Genomic DNA, 19,046 nt, shown 5'->3' on the forward strand with positions numbered 1-19,046 from the left:
TTTCTCTATCTGTTCATCTTCAGCTTGCAACGTCGGCATGTATACCTGGACTATCGTTGTCGGTGTTGGTCTGCTGTCGATTCTGATTAGAACAACCCGGTCACTGAACTGCTCACAGTAACACACCCTCTGCCCTACCTTCCTATTCATAACGAATCCTACACCTGTTATACCATTTTCTGCTGCTGTTGATATTACTCGATGCTCATCTGACCAGAAATCCTTGTCTTCCTTCCACTTCACTTCACTGACCGCTACTATATCTAGATTGAGCCTTTGCATTTCCCTTTTCAGATTTTCTGGTTTCCCTACCACATTCAAGCTTCTGACATTCCACGCCCCGACTCGTAGAACGTTATCCTTTCGTTGATTATTCAATCTTTTTCTCATGGTAACCTCCCCCTTGGCAGTCTCCTCCCGGAGATTCGAATGGGGGACTATTCCGGAATCTTTTGCCAATGGAGAGATCATCATGACACTTCTTCAATTACAGGCCACATGTACTGTGGATACACATTACATGTCTTTAATGCAGTGGTTTCCATTGCCTTCTGCATCCTCATGTCGTTGATCATTGCTGATTCTTCCGCCTTTAGGGGCAATTTCCCACCCCTAGGACAAGAGAGTGCCCTGAACCTCTATCCACTCCTCCACCCTCTTTGACAAGGCCGTTGGCAGAATGAGGGTGACTTCTTATGCCGGAAGTCTTCGGCCGCCAATGCTGATTATTTATCAAAATTTAGGCAGTGGCGGGGATCGAACCCGGGACCGAAGACGTTTTGATTATGAATCAAAGACGCTACCCGTAGACCACTTCCCCAACTTTCTGTCAGTTCCCTGGCATCATGCCCACGGACACCTACCCAGGTGGGCTTTAAACAAGGCAGACTGGGAAGCCTTACCTCTGCTGTCACTGCTGAATCTCCCCACAGGGTGCCGTTGATGTTGTCATTGAACAGGTCACTACAACGATTGTTTCTGCGGCGATAAATGCGATCCCTCATTCTTTAGGGTCCCCGGCAAAAGACAGTCCCTTGGTGGCTGCCGGAAGTCGCTGAGGCAATTAAAGTGTGTCAGTGAACTCTACAGCGACATAAGTGGCACCCTTCCCTACAGCACCTAATGACCTTTAAGTGGCTCCGTGCCTGCATTCGCCAGCTTATAAAAAGGTGGAAACAGGAGTGTTAGGAGAGGTACATGTCGACCATTGGGTGCCACACGTCACCCTCCCAAGTCTGGACGAAGATTAGACGTCTTTTTGGGCACCAAGACCCCAACAGGTGTCCCTGTCATTAACATCAATGGCGTGTTATCTACCAACACAAACGCGATTGCTGAACACTATGCTCGAGCTTCTGCGTCGGAGAACTAACCGCCAGCCTTTCACACTCTCAAATGGGGGATGAGGAAAGTCCTCTCATTCACTACATGCCACAGTGAACACTATAACGCCCCATTTACAGAGTGGGAGCTCCTCAGCACCCTTGCACATTGCCCCAACATGGCTCCAGGACCTGGTCGGGTCCACAGTCAGATGATTAAACATCTCTCATCTGATTACAAGCGACATCTCGTCATCTTAACCGGATATGGTGCGATGGCATCTTTCCATCGCAATGGCAGGAGAGCACAATCATTCCGGTGCTCAAACCCGGTCAAAACCTGCTTGATGTGGATAGCTACCGGCCCATCAGCCTCACCAACTTTGTAAGATCCTGGAACATATGGTGTGTCGGCAGTTGGGTTGGGTCCTGGAGTCGTGTGACCTACTGGCTCCATGTCAGGGTAGCTTCTGCCAGGGTTGCCCTACAACTGATAATCTTGTGTCCCCCGTGCCTGCAATCCAAACAGCCTGTTCCAGATGCCAACACCTGGTTGTTTTCTTTTCTGACTTACATAAAGCATATAACATGACCTGGCGATATCATATCCTTGCCACATTGTACGAGTGGGGTCTCCAGGGCCCACTCCGATTTTTATCCAAAACTTCCTGTAGCTCCGTACTTTCAGTGTCCAAGTCAGTGCCTCCATAGTCCCCCCTCCCCGTATTCAGGAGAATGGCATTCCGCAGGGCTCTGTATTGAGTGTCTCTCTATTTTTAGTGGCTATTAACAGTCTAGCAGCAGCTTAGGGCTGTCGGTCTCACCTTCTCTGTATGCAGGTGACTTCTGTATTTTGTACTGCTCCTGCAGTGCTGCTGTTGCTGAGCGGCACCTACAGGGAGCCATTCACAAAGCACAGTCATGGGCTCTAGCCCACGGCTTCCAGTTTTAATCTGCGAAGTCGTGTGTCGTACATTTCTGTCAGCATCACACCGTTCATCCAAAATCAGAACTTTACCCTAATGACAAACCACTCACTGTAGTGGAGACATATCAATTCTAGGACTGGTTTTCGATGCCCGATTGACTTGGCTACCTCACCTTCATCAACTTAAGCAGAAGTGCTCTCAGCACCTCCACTGCCTGAGAAACACCAGCTAGTGTGCAGATTGCTCTATGCTGCTGCAGCTCTATAAACCCCTTGTTCAATCCCGCCTTGACTATGGGAGTCTGGTTTAAGGTTTCGTGGCGCCCTCAACGTTACGTTTACTACTTGACCCAGTGCACCACTGTGGTGTTCGCCTAGCGGCATGAGCTTTTAGAACGAGGCTGGTGACCATTGTCCTGGTGGAGGCCTGAGTCCCTCTTTTGAAAGTTAGGCATGCACAACTGCTCGCAGTTACGTTGCACACATTCGTAGTTCTCCTGCGCACCCTAGTTACTGTCTCCTTTTCCCAGCGTGGTGGTTCATCTCCCACATCAGCAGCCCAGGTCAGGGCTTATGATTGCGTTTCGTGTCCAGTCTCTTCTGTCTGAACTGGAGTCCATTACCACCTCTCCACGAGGTCCATTCACATACGCCTCCATGGTGTACACATAGGCCACAGATTCTTCCAGACCTTTTGCATGGCCCTGAGGACTCCGTTAACCCTGCGGCTCTTCACTATCACTTCCTCTCGATTCTCGACATGTACCGGGGCCATGAAGTGGTTTACACTGACGGCTCAATGGCTGACGGTCACATAGGCTTTTCGTATGTTCGTGGAGGACATACTGAACAGCACTCCTTGCCAGATGGCTGCAGTGTTTTCAATGCAGAGCTGGCGGCCATTTCTCGTGCTCTTGAGCACATCCGCTCATGCCCTGGTGAGTCATTTCTCCCGTGTACTGACTCCTTGAGCAGCCTACAAGCTATCGACCAGTGCTACCCTCGCCATCCTTTGGTAGTGTCCATTCAGGAGTCCATCTATGCCCTGGAATGCTCCCGTTGTTCAGTGGTGTTTGTGTGGACCTCGGGACACGTCGGAATCCCTGGCAACGAACTTGCTGACAGGCTCGCCAAACAGGCTACGCAGAAACTGCTTTTGGAAATGGGCATCTCCGAAACTGACTTGCGTTCTGCCTTACGCCACAGGGTTTTTCGGTTTTGGGAGACGGAATGGCATAACAGTACGCACAACAAACTGCGTGTAATTAAGGGGACTAGGAATGTGTGGAAGTCTTCCATGCAGTCCTCTTGCAGGGAATCAGTTGTCCTCTGCCGGCTCCGCTTTGGCCATACAGCTATATGTGGCTAATGCGTGGTTACCTCCTCCGTCGCGAGGACCCACCTCAGTGTCACTGTGCCTCACAAATGACGGTTGTCCGCCTCTTGCTGGACTGTCCACTTTAGCCGCTCTGTGGCGGACTTTTAACTTTCCCAGCACCCTACCTTCGGTGTTGGGTGACAATGCCTCAACAGCAGCTTTATGTTTTATTTAGGGGGGTGGGTTTTGTCATTTGATCTAAGTTTTAGTGCAACTCCTTTGTCCCACTGTGTCCTCCACCCTAGTGCTTATACGGTGGAGGTTTTAATGTGTTGGCTGGCTTCTCCTTTTTATTCTCATGGTCAGGCAGCCATGGTAATCTGTTCTCTTGTTTTGATCTCTTCTACACATTTCTTGCGTCTCTCTGTGGTTTTCTTGTCTGATTTTGCCAATTTAATGTTTGTTGTCCTTCTGTCATGCTTGTGGTTTTCTCCTTTCTTCCACCTGTGTTTTGTATGTCTCAATTATTTTGCTCCCACCCTTGTGGAATTATTTTAATAGGAATGATGGACCGATGACCTAGCAGTTTGATCCCCCCTCCCCCTTTTAAACCAACCAACCAACCAAATTGTTGATGGCCCAACATTGAAATCTGCAGCAATTTGCAGAAGGATTGCACTTCTGTCACATTGAACGATTCTCTTCAGTCATCATTAGTCCTGTTCTTGCAGGATCTTTTTCCGGCTGCAGCGATATCAGGGAGTTGATGTTTTACTGGATTTCTGATGTTCATGGTACGCTTTTGAAATGGTTGTATGGGAAAATCCGCACTTCATCACTACCTTGGAGATGCTGAGTACCATAGCTCGTGTGCCGACTGTAACATCATGTTCAAACTCACTTAAATCTTGATAAGCTGCCATTGTAGCAGCAGTAACCAGCTTAACAACTGCACCTGACACTTGTTGTCTTATACAGGCATTGCCAACTGCAGCGCTGTACTCTGAATATTTGCATATCTCTGTATTTGAGTACACATACCTATACCATTTTCTTTGACATTTCAGCGTATATCCCCCTCCCACTGCAAACCGTTCTTCCTGTGGTCCATGCCCGAGGATGCACATCAGAAGCCTTGGAGATGCTTGCATCGGCATCTGTGGTAGTGTCAATATAGCAGCTCTATCTGCCCTGGTCACCAGATTTTTGCGTTTGCTGAGCTTCTTCTTAATTAGAACCAGTGTGAGTTCCCAAGCCTTGCTGAGAGTCTAGCTGCAGTCCCGATTGATAAGATTACCCCCTGGTGCGAATTTCAATGGCTTCTCTAACAACATTGTCCCAGTATTTTAAGGTCAGCACTCAAATCCTGCTACATTCATATTCCATATCATGATTGTCTGATGAACAGTGCTCTAAGACTCCTGACTTGGTGGGCTGCAACTGAGTGAGGTAGTACAGTGGTTGGCACACTGGACTCACTATCAGGAGGACTACAATGGTTCAAACATGTGTCCAGCCACTCTGATTTAGATTTTCCATGATTTCTTTTAATTGCTTAAGGCAAATGCTGGGATGGTTCTTTTGAAAGGGCACAGCTGATTTCCTTCCCTAATATAAGCCTGTGCTCCATCTCTAAAGGCCTTGTTGTCAATGGGACTTTAACACTAATTTCCTCCTCCTCCTCGCTGGAGTACATTAATCAAGTGGGCTGCTGGTGTTCTTGGCAGCGATCTCTGATGCTGTGCTCTATTTGTACAATATGTGTCTTACCACACTAGCACAGATTCTAGTACACCCTGACCTCCTGCAAACTGCAACCATCTTTTACACTCCCTAAAAATTTCCGTGTTTTATTGGACAGGTAAAAGACAGTTATAATGAAGTGCTTTTTCAGTATGCGCCCGACTTTCCCTGATAGCACACCAGTGCACGGTATAAAGGTTGTGAATAACTCTTCCTTCGTGCTTTCTTCCATTTCCACAGGTTATACTGTAGTGGCGAGGCAAAGAGCATGCTTAATCTGCCATTCTGAGTATCTGTTCTTTTGGCATACAGTCTGAGGTGTTCGAGTTGCTGGAGCAGAAACTCTGCCTCTGAGTTGGTGTGCGTCCTGTGTACTAGTGTTTTTAGTACCCCACTATTCGTGACCCAGTGGTGGCAGTTATCTGCATGCAAATACAGATGAGTGTGCTTTCTCTTCTGATACGTGCTGTGGCACAGGGTGCTGTCCGTTATTCTCCTGACTATGCTGTCCAGGAATGGTAGTCTTCCTTCTTCTTTGGTCTCCATAGTGAATTTGATTTTGTGGCGTGTGGAGTTCAGATGTACAAAGAAGTCAAGAAGTTTGTCTCTTCCATGAGGCCAGATCCACATAACAGAAGAAGAAGAAGAAGAAGAAGAAGAAGAAGAAGAAGAAGATGGATTTCCATTTGGATGACATCAGGGCCTCTTCCTCGAAGTGCACCGTAAACATATTCACAATCTCTGGTCGAAGTGGACTGCCTATTGCGACTCCATCTGTTTGCAGGAGGGGGGTGTGCCACGAGTCAGTGAAGTGGGAAAGTCGACCGAGTAATATGTGTGACGTGTCATTCCTCGACCGATATTGAGAACAGAATAAAAAATTCAGAGGCATTACTATTCAGCACTCCCATGCATATTCTGTATGTAAGAAAAGCTTATGGAGCAGGTTTCTCATTCAGAAATTCTATTACAGTGCTGGTTGTTTACAAGAAGACCGTGTTAAGCATAATGGAAGAAGGAGAAATGTTTATCAGCATTCCAGATTTGGCAGTGGCAGGCTCATGGTCTGCTGAGACTCTGGTTTATTGTTTCACTATATTGCTGCTTGCATTGCTCAGAATCTCATATTGTGCGAACATAGAATTGGTAGGTTCAGGAGGGCCATGCTAAATGCCTTGCAGGGCCTCAGTAGTGCCACCCAACTAGCACCTGAGAGGGCAGACAAGTGTTTGCTCATGCGTACGTGATCCTGCAGCGAAGTTGTGTACATTTAGTCAGGAAATGGGCTTGTATACAGTGAGACAAGTATCCACACAGACAATGGGATGGCATCTGGAGCAGCACAGACTGTCAAGCCCTTAATGCAGGTCTAGAGAGAGGTGAACTGACAGCGGTGCAACTGACAACAATGCCAGGCACAGGAATGGCACTGTGTCATCGTATCAGATGAGTCTCAGTTCTGCAACATCGTCACAATTGATGTACTTGTGTGTGGAGGCTCTGATGCCAACAGACCTGGCCAGATTGTACCTGTCATTCTCATGCGGGTCCAGCATGTGATGTGATGGTATGGGGTGCAACTGGATACATGTCACAACCTCTGGTTCACATAGCCAGTAATTTGGACAGCAGCCATTGCATTTGTGTTTTGTTAAGGCCTATCGCTGTGCCCTATTTTCAAGGGCTCCGTGATGTTATCTTTTAACAAGATAATTTCAAGACTACACATCACCCGAGCTGTACTGAGCTACCTCGATACAAAGAGTGTTCCACTGTTGCCGTATCCAGCATTTTCTTCAAATCTGTCACCTGTGGGGAACGTCTGTTCACAGGATGCCAAGAGATGGGTATGCCACCAATCGCCAGCCACTACAGCTGATGAACTCTGACATATGACATACAGTTGAGTAGCATGAAGTGATGTACCCATGGCTGTAATCCAAGCTCGATTTGATATCCAGTGTGATGAGAGCTGTTGTTCCTGTCAGTCGGCAGCAGCTCTGTGTACTTAAGTCTGCACCCAATACTCCCAAAATTTAATCATGTATGCACCCTTACAAGTAAATTTCTGCTGTTTCCTACCTTTTCTGCTGTTCCAGTTTCAATACTGAAATTCATATATTATTTTTATGCTATCCTAACCAGATTGGACTGTGGTGTCATACAGCTTAAAATATCTTACAACGTGTTGAATCAGCGATGAGAAGTGTAGAACAGCCAGCAGGGGAAAGATGTTGGCAATGAGACAGCTTTTATGTAGAACAGCAGTACAGTGTTTCACAGTGCATAATGCTTCCGCAGATTGAGGACAAAATGTGTGGTTTGCTTTCATCCATTTTCACAGACTTAGCCTTGAAAAATAATGTTGACATTACTGTGCATTTCACTCTGAGGCATATTGCGCTCTGAGAATGTTCATCGAATTCAGTTACTTTGTATTATATTTCAGTAACAGTGACATAATAGCAAATAGGACTGTATGAGTTTTTATGGATTTTTTTTTCCAGACACACACTACCATTTCTTCAGATTTATTTAATTTGGTTATAAATCCTTTCCATAATATATGCTGTACACAAAATGTTGAACATAAAATGTAGCTATCTGCTGATTTAACATCTTGCTGAGTATACCAGTACAATGTTTTTTTGTAACAAATAGTTCAATGTATTTTACACACTTATAAACTTATTATACAGTTATAGTAATTTATACCATTACATTAATGTTCTGGAAGACGATATTATAAGGAACCTCATACTTTTCCTGGATGATAGAGTTGTCTATAATGAAGTATTGCCTGAAAAAAAATCTGCACAAATATTGAGTCAGATCATAACATTTCAAAATGGTCCAAAGATAGGCAACTGAGTTTAAGTTTTCAGAAATGTAAATTGCAGCACATCACAAAACAAATAAGACAGTATTGTATGACTACATTATCAAATAATCACAGTTTTAATTGGTCAACTCATACAAATATCTGGATGTAACAATTTGTGAGAGTATGAAATGAAATGATGACATAGACTCACTTGTAGGCAAAGCAGAATGCAGACTTCAATTCGTTGGTAAGATACTGGAAAATGCAATCAGTCTATAGAGGACATTGCTTATAAAATACTTGTGTGGCCCATTCTAGAATATTGCTTAAGTATGACCCATAACAAATAAGGCTAATGGCAGACATTGAATGTATACAAAATAGTGTAGCATGATTGATCATAGATTTATTTGATGCATGGGAGAGCGTCAAGAAGCTACAAAAAAATTGGAAATGCCAGACAAGTGAAGATAGATGCCAAATATATGACAAAACCCAACTTATGAAATTTCAGGAACCTGTATTAAGCGAGGTATTTAGGGATTATACAATAACCACATATGTATCACTCCTATAGGGACCATAAAGGCAAGATTAATTACAGCATGCACAGAACCATTTAAAGAATCATTCTTCCCACACTCCACATGAGCATTGAATGGGGAAAAACCATAATGTGTGGTACAACAATGTACTTTGTCGTACAACCCACAGTGGTTTATACAGTGTGCATGTTGACATGGAATCAGTTGACAGTAGTTGGGTAATGGTTCATATTGATTCCCATTTCCCTGTTGCGTTAGGTGATCTTATGCCTCTAATTATTTTTTCATTGCTATCTTAACTTGCATTCTTCAATACAGTTTATTAACCCTTCTAATCTCTTTGTATTCGGGCAAATGTACAGTTAACTTTTAAGGAATTTGTATTTTCAATTTATTAACTGGAGTTTTGTTTCATATGCAGCAGCAGTGTTACAAATTATTTATTTCAGTTTCTTTAGAATAATTTGCTGTTTCACAGGTGCCTTGAAGAAAATAAAAGATCTTGAAAGTGTCTTAATGACAACCAATGGCCTCATGTTGACAAGACAGCTGGTTGCCTTGCAGAGGGCAGGGCTTGACGGTCTGAACATCAGCTTAGACACCCTGCAGTCCCAACGCTACAACCAGATCACGAGGAGGAAAGGCTGGGAGCGTGTCATGGCTGGCATAGATCTAGCCTTGCAACTTGAATACGACCCTGTGAAGGTATTACTAGTGCAGCTGTCATCGCATGCAGACTTTCATAAGCAAAAGATATAAATCTATTGTTAAGAATATCAATACGAGAATCACCATTTTAAAGCAGTACGCCCTCACCCTCGCCCCCACCCTCACCCCTGCCTCCACACTGCAGCTGTAAGTGAAGGAAGGTATATTAAGACAGAAGAAGTAAATTTTAGCTGATGATGCTAACAGTTTCGTAGTTTATACAACATAAAAAAGTATGCCTTGCAAGTTTACCAATTAAATATCTTATATTTTCCTCCCAAGAGTCTTATGAGACTCAAGATCTTTACAGTTTCTCTTTTTTTCTTTTGTGTCTTTAGTTTAAAATAAGTTTCCTCTATTGTGGTGTTGTTTTGAAAAAAATACTCGACTGTTTGGAAAAATTATTCTTAATTCTGTAGTCACACTTTTGTTGTGTCTAAGTACTACTGGTTTCAGTAGCAAGTACCAACATCAGTTCATCTTATTATCAAAAATTTCTTTGCAAAATAAAAGCTGACCGCTGTGGCCGAGCAGTTCTAGGCACTTCAGTCCGGAACGGTGCTGCTGCTACTGTCGCGGGTTCGAATCCTGCCTTGGGCAGGGATGTCCTTAGGTTAGTTAGGTTTAAGTAGTTCTAAGTCTGGGGGACTGATGACCTCAGATGTTAAGTCCCATAGTGCTTAGAGCCATTTGAACCATTTTGCAAAATAAAAAGCTTCTGTACAACTGCAAACTAGACATACCATTTTCAGGGTGCAGTTCACATCTATTGAAAGCACAACAGTGACCTTTACTTTTAGTAGATAAGACACCTACTGGGGTAAGTGACTTGATGACTGCACACAAGAAGTTTGTCATTTACTCCATATGTAGTTACCATGCAGAATCATATTTTGTATTAGTTTGTCCTTACTCTTCCAAAAGGTTAAACCTTGTCTCTGCAGCCACAGCTTCCTCTCTTCAGCAGTTGTCTTCATCTCCATGTATGAAGAAAATCCCATTCATTGATCATATTGTTTAAGTAGGACGTTCTCAGTCATCCCCTTGTTTTCTTACCTACGATCTTGCCTTCAGAAATGTTTTTTAAAAGATTATCGTCTCCAGTTAAGTGTCTAGTGTATTTTGCTTTGCCCTGGCCTATAACTTTCAGTGGTTCTTTCTTCTCTCCTATTTCCTTTAATTTTTCTGTCATTGCAGCTAGTTCTTGTACTTCTCCTCCAGAACCACATTTCAGCAGGTTTGAGGCGAGCTTCCTTTGGCTTTTCTAATGTACAGATTTTGCATCTGTGTGTCAGAACACTCCGCACAAAGGTCTTTACAAATATTTTCTTAATGTGGAAGCTGATATGTTTATTCAGTGGCAGCTTCTTCTTATTTTGGAAGGAACTCTTCACCTGTGCTATTCTTTTCTTGAATGCCTTGAAATATTGATTGTTTTCTTGCAAAATGCTACTGAGATAGTGAATTTCAGTTCCTTTCTTGAGTTGCTCATTGCCTGTTCTGTGTCAGTCCTACCTCCACCTCCTTTCTTGTCTGTAGCCATAACTTTTGTCTTCTTTGTATTCATTTTTAGCTTTAGTTTTACCATTTCTTGATTTAAGGCCTGAAACATTTTATTTAGTTCCTACTCTGATTTACTATTGCAATGTCGTCAATCTGCAGTGTATATGCATGCAATTAAGTTTCCATATCTACATCATGCTCCAAAAACCACCTAACCGTGTGTGGCAGGGAGTACGTCTCATGCCACCAACTGATCCCCTCTGCCTTGTTCCACTTGTGAACAGTGCTTGGGAAGAATGACTGTCAGTACGCTTCTGTATTATCTCTAACTTCTCAAATTTTCTTCTCGTGATCATTTCGTGAATTGTATATGAGAGAAACTATTATGTTGTCGGACTCTTCTCGGAAACTACTCTCTCGAAATTCCGGTAGTAAATCTTTCCGTGATGCACAACTGCTCTCTTATGGCATCTGCCACTGGAGTTGCTGAGCATCTCTATAATGATCTCACGGTGACTAAATGATCCTGTGACAAAACACTTCGCACTTCGTTGGACCTTCTTTCTCTCTTCTGTCAGTCCTACTGGGTAAGGACACAGGGGTGATTTACATTCATTTAAGATTCTTCCCGTGAATCTTAGTCTGGCATCTGCTTTTCCTATTGCTGTTTTACGTGGTCATTCACTTTAAGGTTGCTCTGGATAGTTACTTCTAGATATTTTATGGTAGATTCTGTTTCCAGCAATTTATTATTAATAGTGTAGTTGTACAGTATTGGATTTCTTTTCCTGTGTGTGTGTGTGATGTGATACATTTATTTATGTGCAGGGTCAACTGCCAGAGCCTGCACCATTCACCAATCCTCTGCAGGTCATTGTGCAAATTGATACTGTCTTCTGTTGTTGCTACTTTCTGATGGACAAGTGTAGTACCTGTGAACAATATTAAGGAGCCTCTGACACTTTCTACTGGATCATTTATATACATTGTAAATGTAATGGTCCTATCACATTTCCTTGGAGTATTCCAGAAATTACCTTTTGATTCTTGTCATCTTTTCTTTGTTGTTGTTATTACTTCCTTGAAGAACATATTAAATAAGTAAGGTGATAGAAGGCACCCGTCTCTCACTGCCCTTCTGGTTTTCCTTCTTTCATATCCGGTTCAGTACTCTGACTTTTGTATATAAAATTAGTCATTTGTCCCTCCTCTTTGGACATTACTTTAAGGAATGGTGATTTAATGGTAATCTGTCTATTAAACGATATTTTAACGATGTACTGTGCTTTCTGATCATAGAGTGGCTAGATGATGGTATTTGATACTGAAATTAGTAATCATTAGACAAAATAAAAGTGAGGCTATAATAGAAGAAAGTAATATTTTGGATCATGTCAGTTGTTGTTCCAAACAACAGCACGTCAGGAATAGGTACTAAATTATTTGTCCGCTGATGACCTCACAGCTTGGAACACTAAAACAAAAATGTTAATTGTTTGTTATGTGTCCTGGTAGAGTTTACGACTGTTTACAGTTCACAATTGATTGTTGGAGATTGGGCTTACTCACATAGTGTATTTAGTGTACAGTGCAGCAAAAGGCAGTGCCCAGAAAAGTAAACAAGAGTAAAGACAAAAGTTTCATGACAGGGTGTTGTCACCATACTTGGAAGACAATTATAGCCATAAACAGAAATTTAAAAGAAACTGGCTCATTTGAGCTGTGGAGACCTGGTCGAGGATTCTCAGTAAATAATTGTTAGCACAGTAGAATTTATAAGGAGACAATGTCAGTTCGTGTGAGGGAAGGTTGATCGATAAGTACCTATCAGCTTTCTCATAAAACTCAAAATTTGAACAATACACACCAAGGAAAAGGTAGAAGTCCAACAGTGTCAAATCTATACAATAATATCAATCATCCAACAGTTTTGCAAAATCCCTAATTGTACTTACTTACTTACTTACTTACTTACTTACTTACTCAGACTTGCTATGTACCATATAAGGAACTGGTTTCCACCACTGCACTTGATCAGCTGCCAAGTTCTCATCTTCCTCCAAGTTTGTGTCCATGCATTGAAGATTCTTTGCAAAAGTTCCAGGTGTTAAAAGGTCTTCCTGTACATCTGTATCTGTCCATTGATTTCCACAACAGTGTTAATTTTGCAATTCTTCCAACTTGCACGCATAGAACATAACCTGCAAGCTTCAGTCTTCTATCAGCAAGAATTTTGTTTAGGCTGTGTAGACCTCATATTCTCAGCACTTCATCGTTTGTAACTTGGTTGGGATAACTGATCATCAGAATTCGCCTCGAACATTGTTGGTGAAAAATATTGAGACTGTGTGCTGATTTTACTGACATTTTCCAGGTCCCACACACATAAATGGCCCCCCTGCGGGTCTGGGGATTAGAATAGGCTCGAGGTATTCCTGCCTGTCGTAAGAGGCGACTAAAAGGAGTCCCTCCCCCTCAAGGGGGTAGTTAGCGCCTGCGTCCGGAGACGGATGGTTCCACGACCTCTATTTGCGGTCATTTTGCTTTTTCACTTCTCGTTTCTTCCTTCCTTTGGTTGGTTCCTTTCTTTGTTCTTCTCCATCTCACTGTCTTCCTTACTCTTCCCCTTGTCTTCTTGTCCTTGCCTTCTCATTGCCTTCTTCTCCTTGCCTTCTCATTGCCTTCTTCTCCTTGCCTTCTCTGGTCTCCGCCTCGGCGTTTGAGACAGTCTGTCCTCTCTCTCCCTCTCTCTTCTTCTTTTTCCTCTTCTTCCTTCCTCCCTGTGCGTGCCTGAAGGCCGACCCACGCATTCGCACGCGTAGCCGGTGACGGGGTAACGCGTAATTCCCCGCCCTGGGTAGACATATAAGGCACGCGCGTACCCCCTGGTAAAGGCCAGGCCCGGGGAGGGGTGATTGCCTGAGCTGATACCTTCTGACCATGCCGATTGGTCCCTCCGTCTGTTTCTCGGGAGGTGTGACCTGAGGTGTAAACATTCACCTAAGGCGGGAGTGCCCTCTGAGGGGGTCCCCACAAGGAAGGAGCGCGCCACCGGAGACGCTGGCAATCATGGGGGATTCCTCCGCAATGGATTTCACTCCATCTCTCTCGACTTCTGCCCAAAAACGGAAACGTGACCAGCCACCAGTGACAAAAGTACTACCGCCTGCCCCACAGTTCCTCGTCGTTTCTCGATCTGAGGACGGAAAGGATTTTTCCTCTGTCAACCCTTTCGTTATCCAGAAGGGCGTAGATGCCATAGTCGGATCTGTCAAATCTTGTACCAGGTTGCGTAACGGTACCTTATTACTAGAAACTGAGAGCACCTTTCAGGCACAAAAACTGCTTCGGGCCACACTCCTGTACACGTTCCCTGTCCGGGTGGAGGCTCACCGAACTTTGAATTCGTCTCGTGGTGTAGTCTATACTAGCTCCCTCGACGGATTGACCGACGAGGAGATTCAATCTTTCCTCGCTGAGCAGGGCGTGACGGCTGTCCATAGGGTCATGAAAAAGGTCAACAATGACCTTATACCGACCCGGACACTTTTCTTGACCTTCGATAGTGTTAAGCTGCCATCGCGCATCAAGGCGGGCTACGATGTTATTTCCGTTCGCCCCTATGTCCCGACACCTACGCGCTGCTACCAGTGTCAGCGATTCAATCACACTCGACAGTCTTGTTCCAATGCGGCTAAATGTGTCACTTGTGGCAGGGATGCCCATGAGGGTGACTGTCCACCTCCGTCTCCTCGTTGTGTGAACTGTCAGGGTGACCATGCCGCATCCTCCCGCGACTGTCCTGTCTATAAGGAAGAACGCTGTATCCAAGAAATTCGGGTCAAAGAGAAAGTGTCCACCTCGGCTGCTCGCAAGCTATTGGCTAGTAGGAAGCCCACGCTGCTCCCAGCGGGGAAATACAGTACTGTCCTTGCCTCTCCTCGGACTACCAGGGAGGTGGCAACCCAGACATGCGATCTGACCTTCAGCACCATGGCCGTCCGTTCGGCCAGTGCTATGATCGCGCGGTCGACGTCTCCTCTTCCTCCCATCACTTCACAGACACCAGCCCCTTCATCAGCTTCTGCTAAGACGAAGACCCAGAAGTCAGATGCACCGGCCTTCAAGAAGGAACCGTCCCGTGCAGACTTCCTACGTACCTCGACCTCCCAGCCTTCGACCGGTACTTCCACCAAACGTCCTTCCAAGAAGGCTCATAGGAAGCACAGTTCTCCTTCTCCGCCACGGCGCATTTCTTCTCCTGCGCCACCCAGCGGTTGCCGCCCCAAGCCGTCATCCGTTTCGCCTGGCCGCACCGCTGGTAGCCGAACATCTGGCCGTTCACCGGCGGAGGAAGCTCCCCCTCCCGGCCATCTTCCCAAGATGGCCGATGAACCTATAGACCCAATGGACGATGACTGTCCGCCTACTGATAGCGGCGGCAGTGCTCGGTCGAAGCCAGGCCCTCAGCGGCCTTCGAGGTGACCCCTTCTTTCATCTTCCTTTTCTTCTTACGATGGCACTTATTCACTGGAATATTCGCAGCATTCGCTCCAGCCGAGAGGACTTGAAGTTGCTGCTCCGCTTGCACCGTCCGCTCGTCATAGCCCTCCAGGAAACGAAGCTACGCCCATGCGATCAAATTGCCTTTGCACACTACACCTCTGTGCGTTTTGACCTACCCCCTGTGGTAGGTATCCCGGCTCATGAAGGGGTTATGTTGCTGGTCCGGGATGATATTTACTACGATCCCATCACGTTGCACACCTGCCTGCAGGCAGTTGCCATCCGCATTACTCTCCCCACTTTTACATTTTCCATTTGTACCGTTTACACTCCATCGTCATCTGCCATTACCAGGGCAGACTTGATGCAACTTATTGCTCAGCTACCTGCACCATTTTTGTTAACTGGAGACTTCAATGCCCACCATCCCCTTTGGGGCTCTCCAGCATCCTGCCCGAGGGGCTCCCTGTTAGCAGACCTTTTCAACCAGCTCAATCTTGTCTGCCTTAATACTGGCGCCCCTACTTTTCTTTCGGACACATCTCACACCTATTCCCATTTAGACCTCTCTATATGTACTCCCCAACTTGCATGCCGGTTTGAGTGGTATGCACTTTCTGATACATATTCGAGCGACCACTTCCCGTGTGTTATCCATCTCCTGCAGCATACCCCCTCTCCGTGCTCCTCTAGTTGGACCATCTCCAAGGCAGACTGGGGGCTCTTCTCTTCCAGGGTGACCTTTCAGGATCAAACCTTCACAAGCTGCGATCGTCAGGTCGCACACCTCACGGAAGTCATTCTCGCTGCTGCTGAATATTCCATTCCTCACCCTACTTCTTCTCCATGTCGCGTACCGGTCCCCTGGTGGACCGCAGCATGTAGAGACGCTTTACGTGCCCGTCGACGTGCTTTACGCACCTTTAAACGCCACCCTACGGTGGCGAATTGTATCAATTATAAACGATTACGTGCTCAGTGTCGTCGTATTATTAAAGAAAGCAAGAAAGCCAGCTGCGCTGCTTTCACAAGCACCTTCAACAGTTTTACTCCCTCTTCTGTTGTCTGGGGTAGCCTGCGCCGGCTATCTGGCACTAAGGTCCACTCACCAGTTTCTGGATTGACAGTCGCGAATGACGTCCTTGTGGCCCCTGAGGATGTCTCCAATGCCTTCGGCCGCTTTTTCGCCGAGGTTTCGAGCTCCGCTCATTACCACCCTGCCTTCCTCCCCTGCAAACAGGCAGAGGAGGCTAGGCCACCTAACTTCCGCTCCTCGAATCGTGAAAGTTATAATGCCCCATTCACCATGCGGGAACTCAAAAACGCACTTGGCTGATCACGGTCCTCCGCTCCAGGGCCTGATTCTACTCATATTCAGATGCTGAAGAACCTTTCTCTTGCGGGTAAAGGTTTTCTTCTTCGTACTTACAATCGCATCTGGATTGAGGGACATGTTCCCGCATGCTGGCGCGAGTCTATTGTTGTCCCGATTCCTAAGCCGGGGAAGGACAAGCACTTGCCTTCCAGTTATCGACCTATCTCGCTTACCAGCTGTGTCTGTAAAGTGATGGAGTGAATGGTTAACTCTCGATTGGTTTGGCTGCTCGAGTCTCAACGCCTACTTACCAATGTACAATGTGGATTTCGTAGGCGCCGCTCTGCTGTTGACCATCTGGTTACCTTGTCGACCTTCATTATGAATAACTTCTTGCGGAAGCGCCCGACCGCGGCTGTGTTCTTTGATTTGGAGAAGGCTTACGACACCTGTTGGAGGGCGGGCATTCTCCGCACCATGCATACATGGGGCCTTCGCGGTCGTCTCCCTCTTTTTATTCGTTCCTTTTTAATGGATCGACAGTTCAGGGTACGTGTGGGTTCTGTCCTGTCAGACACCTTTCGCCAGGAGAATGGGGTGCCACAGGGCTCAGTTTTGAGCGTCGCTCTCTTCGCCATCGCGATCAATCCAATAATGGATTGCCTCCCAGCTGATGTATCAGGCTCCCTTTTCGTGGACGATTTTACCATCTATTGCAGCGCGCAGTGTACACATGTCCAGGAGTGCTGTCTTCAGCCTTCTCTTGACCGTCTTTACTCCTGGAGTGTCGCCAATGGCTTCAGTTTTTCTGCCGAGAAGACGGTCTGTATTAACTTCTGGCGCTACAAAGAGTTTCTCCCACCGTCCTTACGACTCGGTCCCGTTGCTCACCCAATCGTGGTGACAACAAAATTTTTAGGTCTTACATTTGACAGGAAACTTAGCTGGTCTCCACATGTGTCATATTTGGCTGCCCGTTGTACCCGTTCTTTAAATGTCCTCCGTGTTCTCAGTGGTATGTCGTGGGGAGCGGATCGCACCGTCCTGCTTCGTCTATATCGGTCAATCGTCCGCTCCAAGCTGGATTATGGGAGCTTCGTATACTCCTCTGCACGGCCATCCATCTTACGCCGCCTCAACTCCATACAACATCGGGGTTTACGACTTGCGATCGGAGCGTTTTGTACTAGTCCCGTAGAGAGTCTTCATGCTGACGCTGGCGAATTGCCACTCACCTACCGGCGCGATATACTGCTTTGTCGGTATGCCTGTCGGCTACCGTCAATGCCCGACCACCCGTCTTATCGTTCCTTTTTTGACGACTCTCTCGACCGTCAATACGGGTTGTATGTCTCTGCCCTGCTGCCCCCTGGAGTTCGCTTTCATCGCCTCCTTCAACACCTTAATTTTTCACTCCCTGCAACCTTTCGAGTGGGCGAGAGCCACACGCCACCTTGGCTCCAGGCTCAGGTCCGCGTTCACCTTGACCTCAGTTCGCTCCCAAAAGAGGTTACCCCCGGTTCGGTCTACCACTCCCGTTTTGTTGAACTTCGTTCGAAGTTCATCAATATGACCTTCATTTATACAGATGGCTCCAAGTCCAATGACGGGGTCGGGTGTTCTTTTATTGTCGGGGCACAAAGTTTCAAATACCGGCTCCATGGCCATTGTTCGCTCTTCACAGCTGAGCTCTTTGCCCTCTACCAGGCTGTTCTTTACATCTGCCGCCACCTACATTCTGCTTATGTCATCTGCTCCGATTCCCTGAGCGCCATCCAGAGCCTCAGTGATCCGTATCCGGTTCACCCTTTCGTGCACCGGATCCAACGCTCTCTTCAGCAGCTGGTGGACGTCGGTTCTCCGGTTAGCTTTATGTGGGTTCCTGGCCATGTCGGTATCCCTGGGAACGAAGCTGCAGATGCCGCGGCCAAGGCTGCGGTCCTCCAGCCTCGGACAGCTTCTTGTTGTGTCCCTTCATCAGATTGTAGCAGGGTTATTTGTCGGCACATTTTATCGCTGTGGCATTCCGATTGGGCTGCACTTACAGACAACAAGCTTCGGGCCTTGAAACCTCTTCCCGCGGCTTGGACGTCCTCCTCCCACCCTTCTCGGCGGGAGGAGGTCGTTTTGGCCCGGTTACGCATTGGACACTGCCGGTTCAGCCATCGCCATCTGCTGACGGCTGCACCGGCGCCGTTCTGCCCATGTGGGCAATTGCTGACGGTCCGCCACATTTTAATGTCCTGTCCGGATTTTAACACACTGCGTCTAGATCTTAACCTGCCATGTACTTTAGATGCCCTTTTAGCGGATGACCCACGAGCAGCTGCTCGT

At 46.2% G+C, this 19,046-nt stretch overlaps 1 protein-coding gene across 1 annotated transcript in view; it reads left to right on the forward strand.

Moving 5' to 3' along the window:
• LOC124551091 (molybdenum cofactor biosynthesis protein 1-like) overlaps positions 1 to 19,046 on the forward strand; it is an 88,953-nt gene that overhangs the window by 23,317 nt on the left and 46,590 nt on the right. The window contains exon 4 of the mRNA XM_047126022.1: positions 9,159 to 9,385. Coding sequence (XP_046981978.1) covers positions 9,159 to 9,385 — 227 coding nt within the window. The remainder of the gene's footprint in view (positions 1 to 9,158; positions 9,386 to 19,046) is intronic.

Source organism: Schistocerca americana, chromosome 9, assembly GCF_021461395.2.
Source record: "Schistocerca americana isolate TAMUIC-IGC-003095 chromosome 9, iqSchAmer2.1, whole genome shotgun sequence".
NCBI lineage: Eukaryota > Metazoa > Arthropoda > Insecta > Orthoptera > Acrididae > Schistocerca > Schistocerca americana.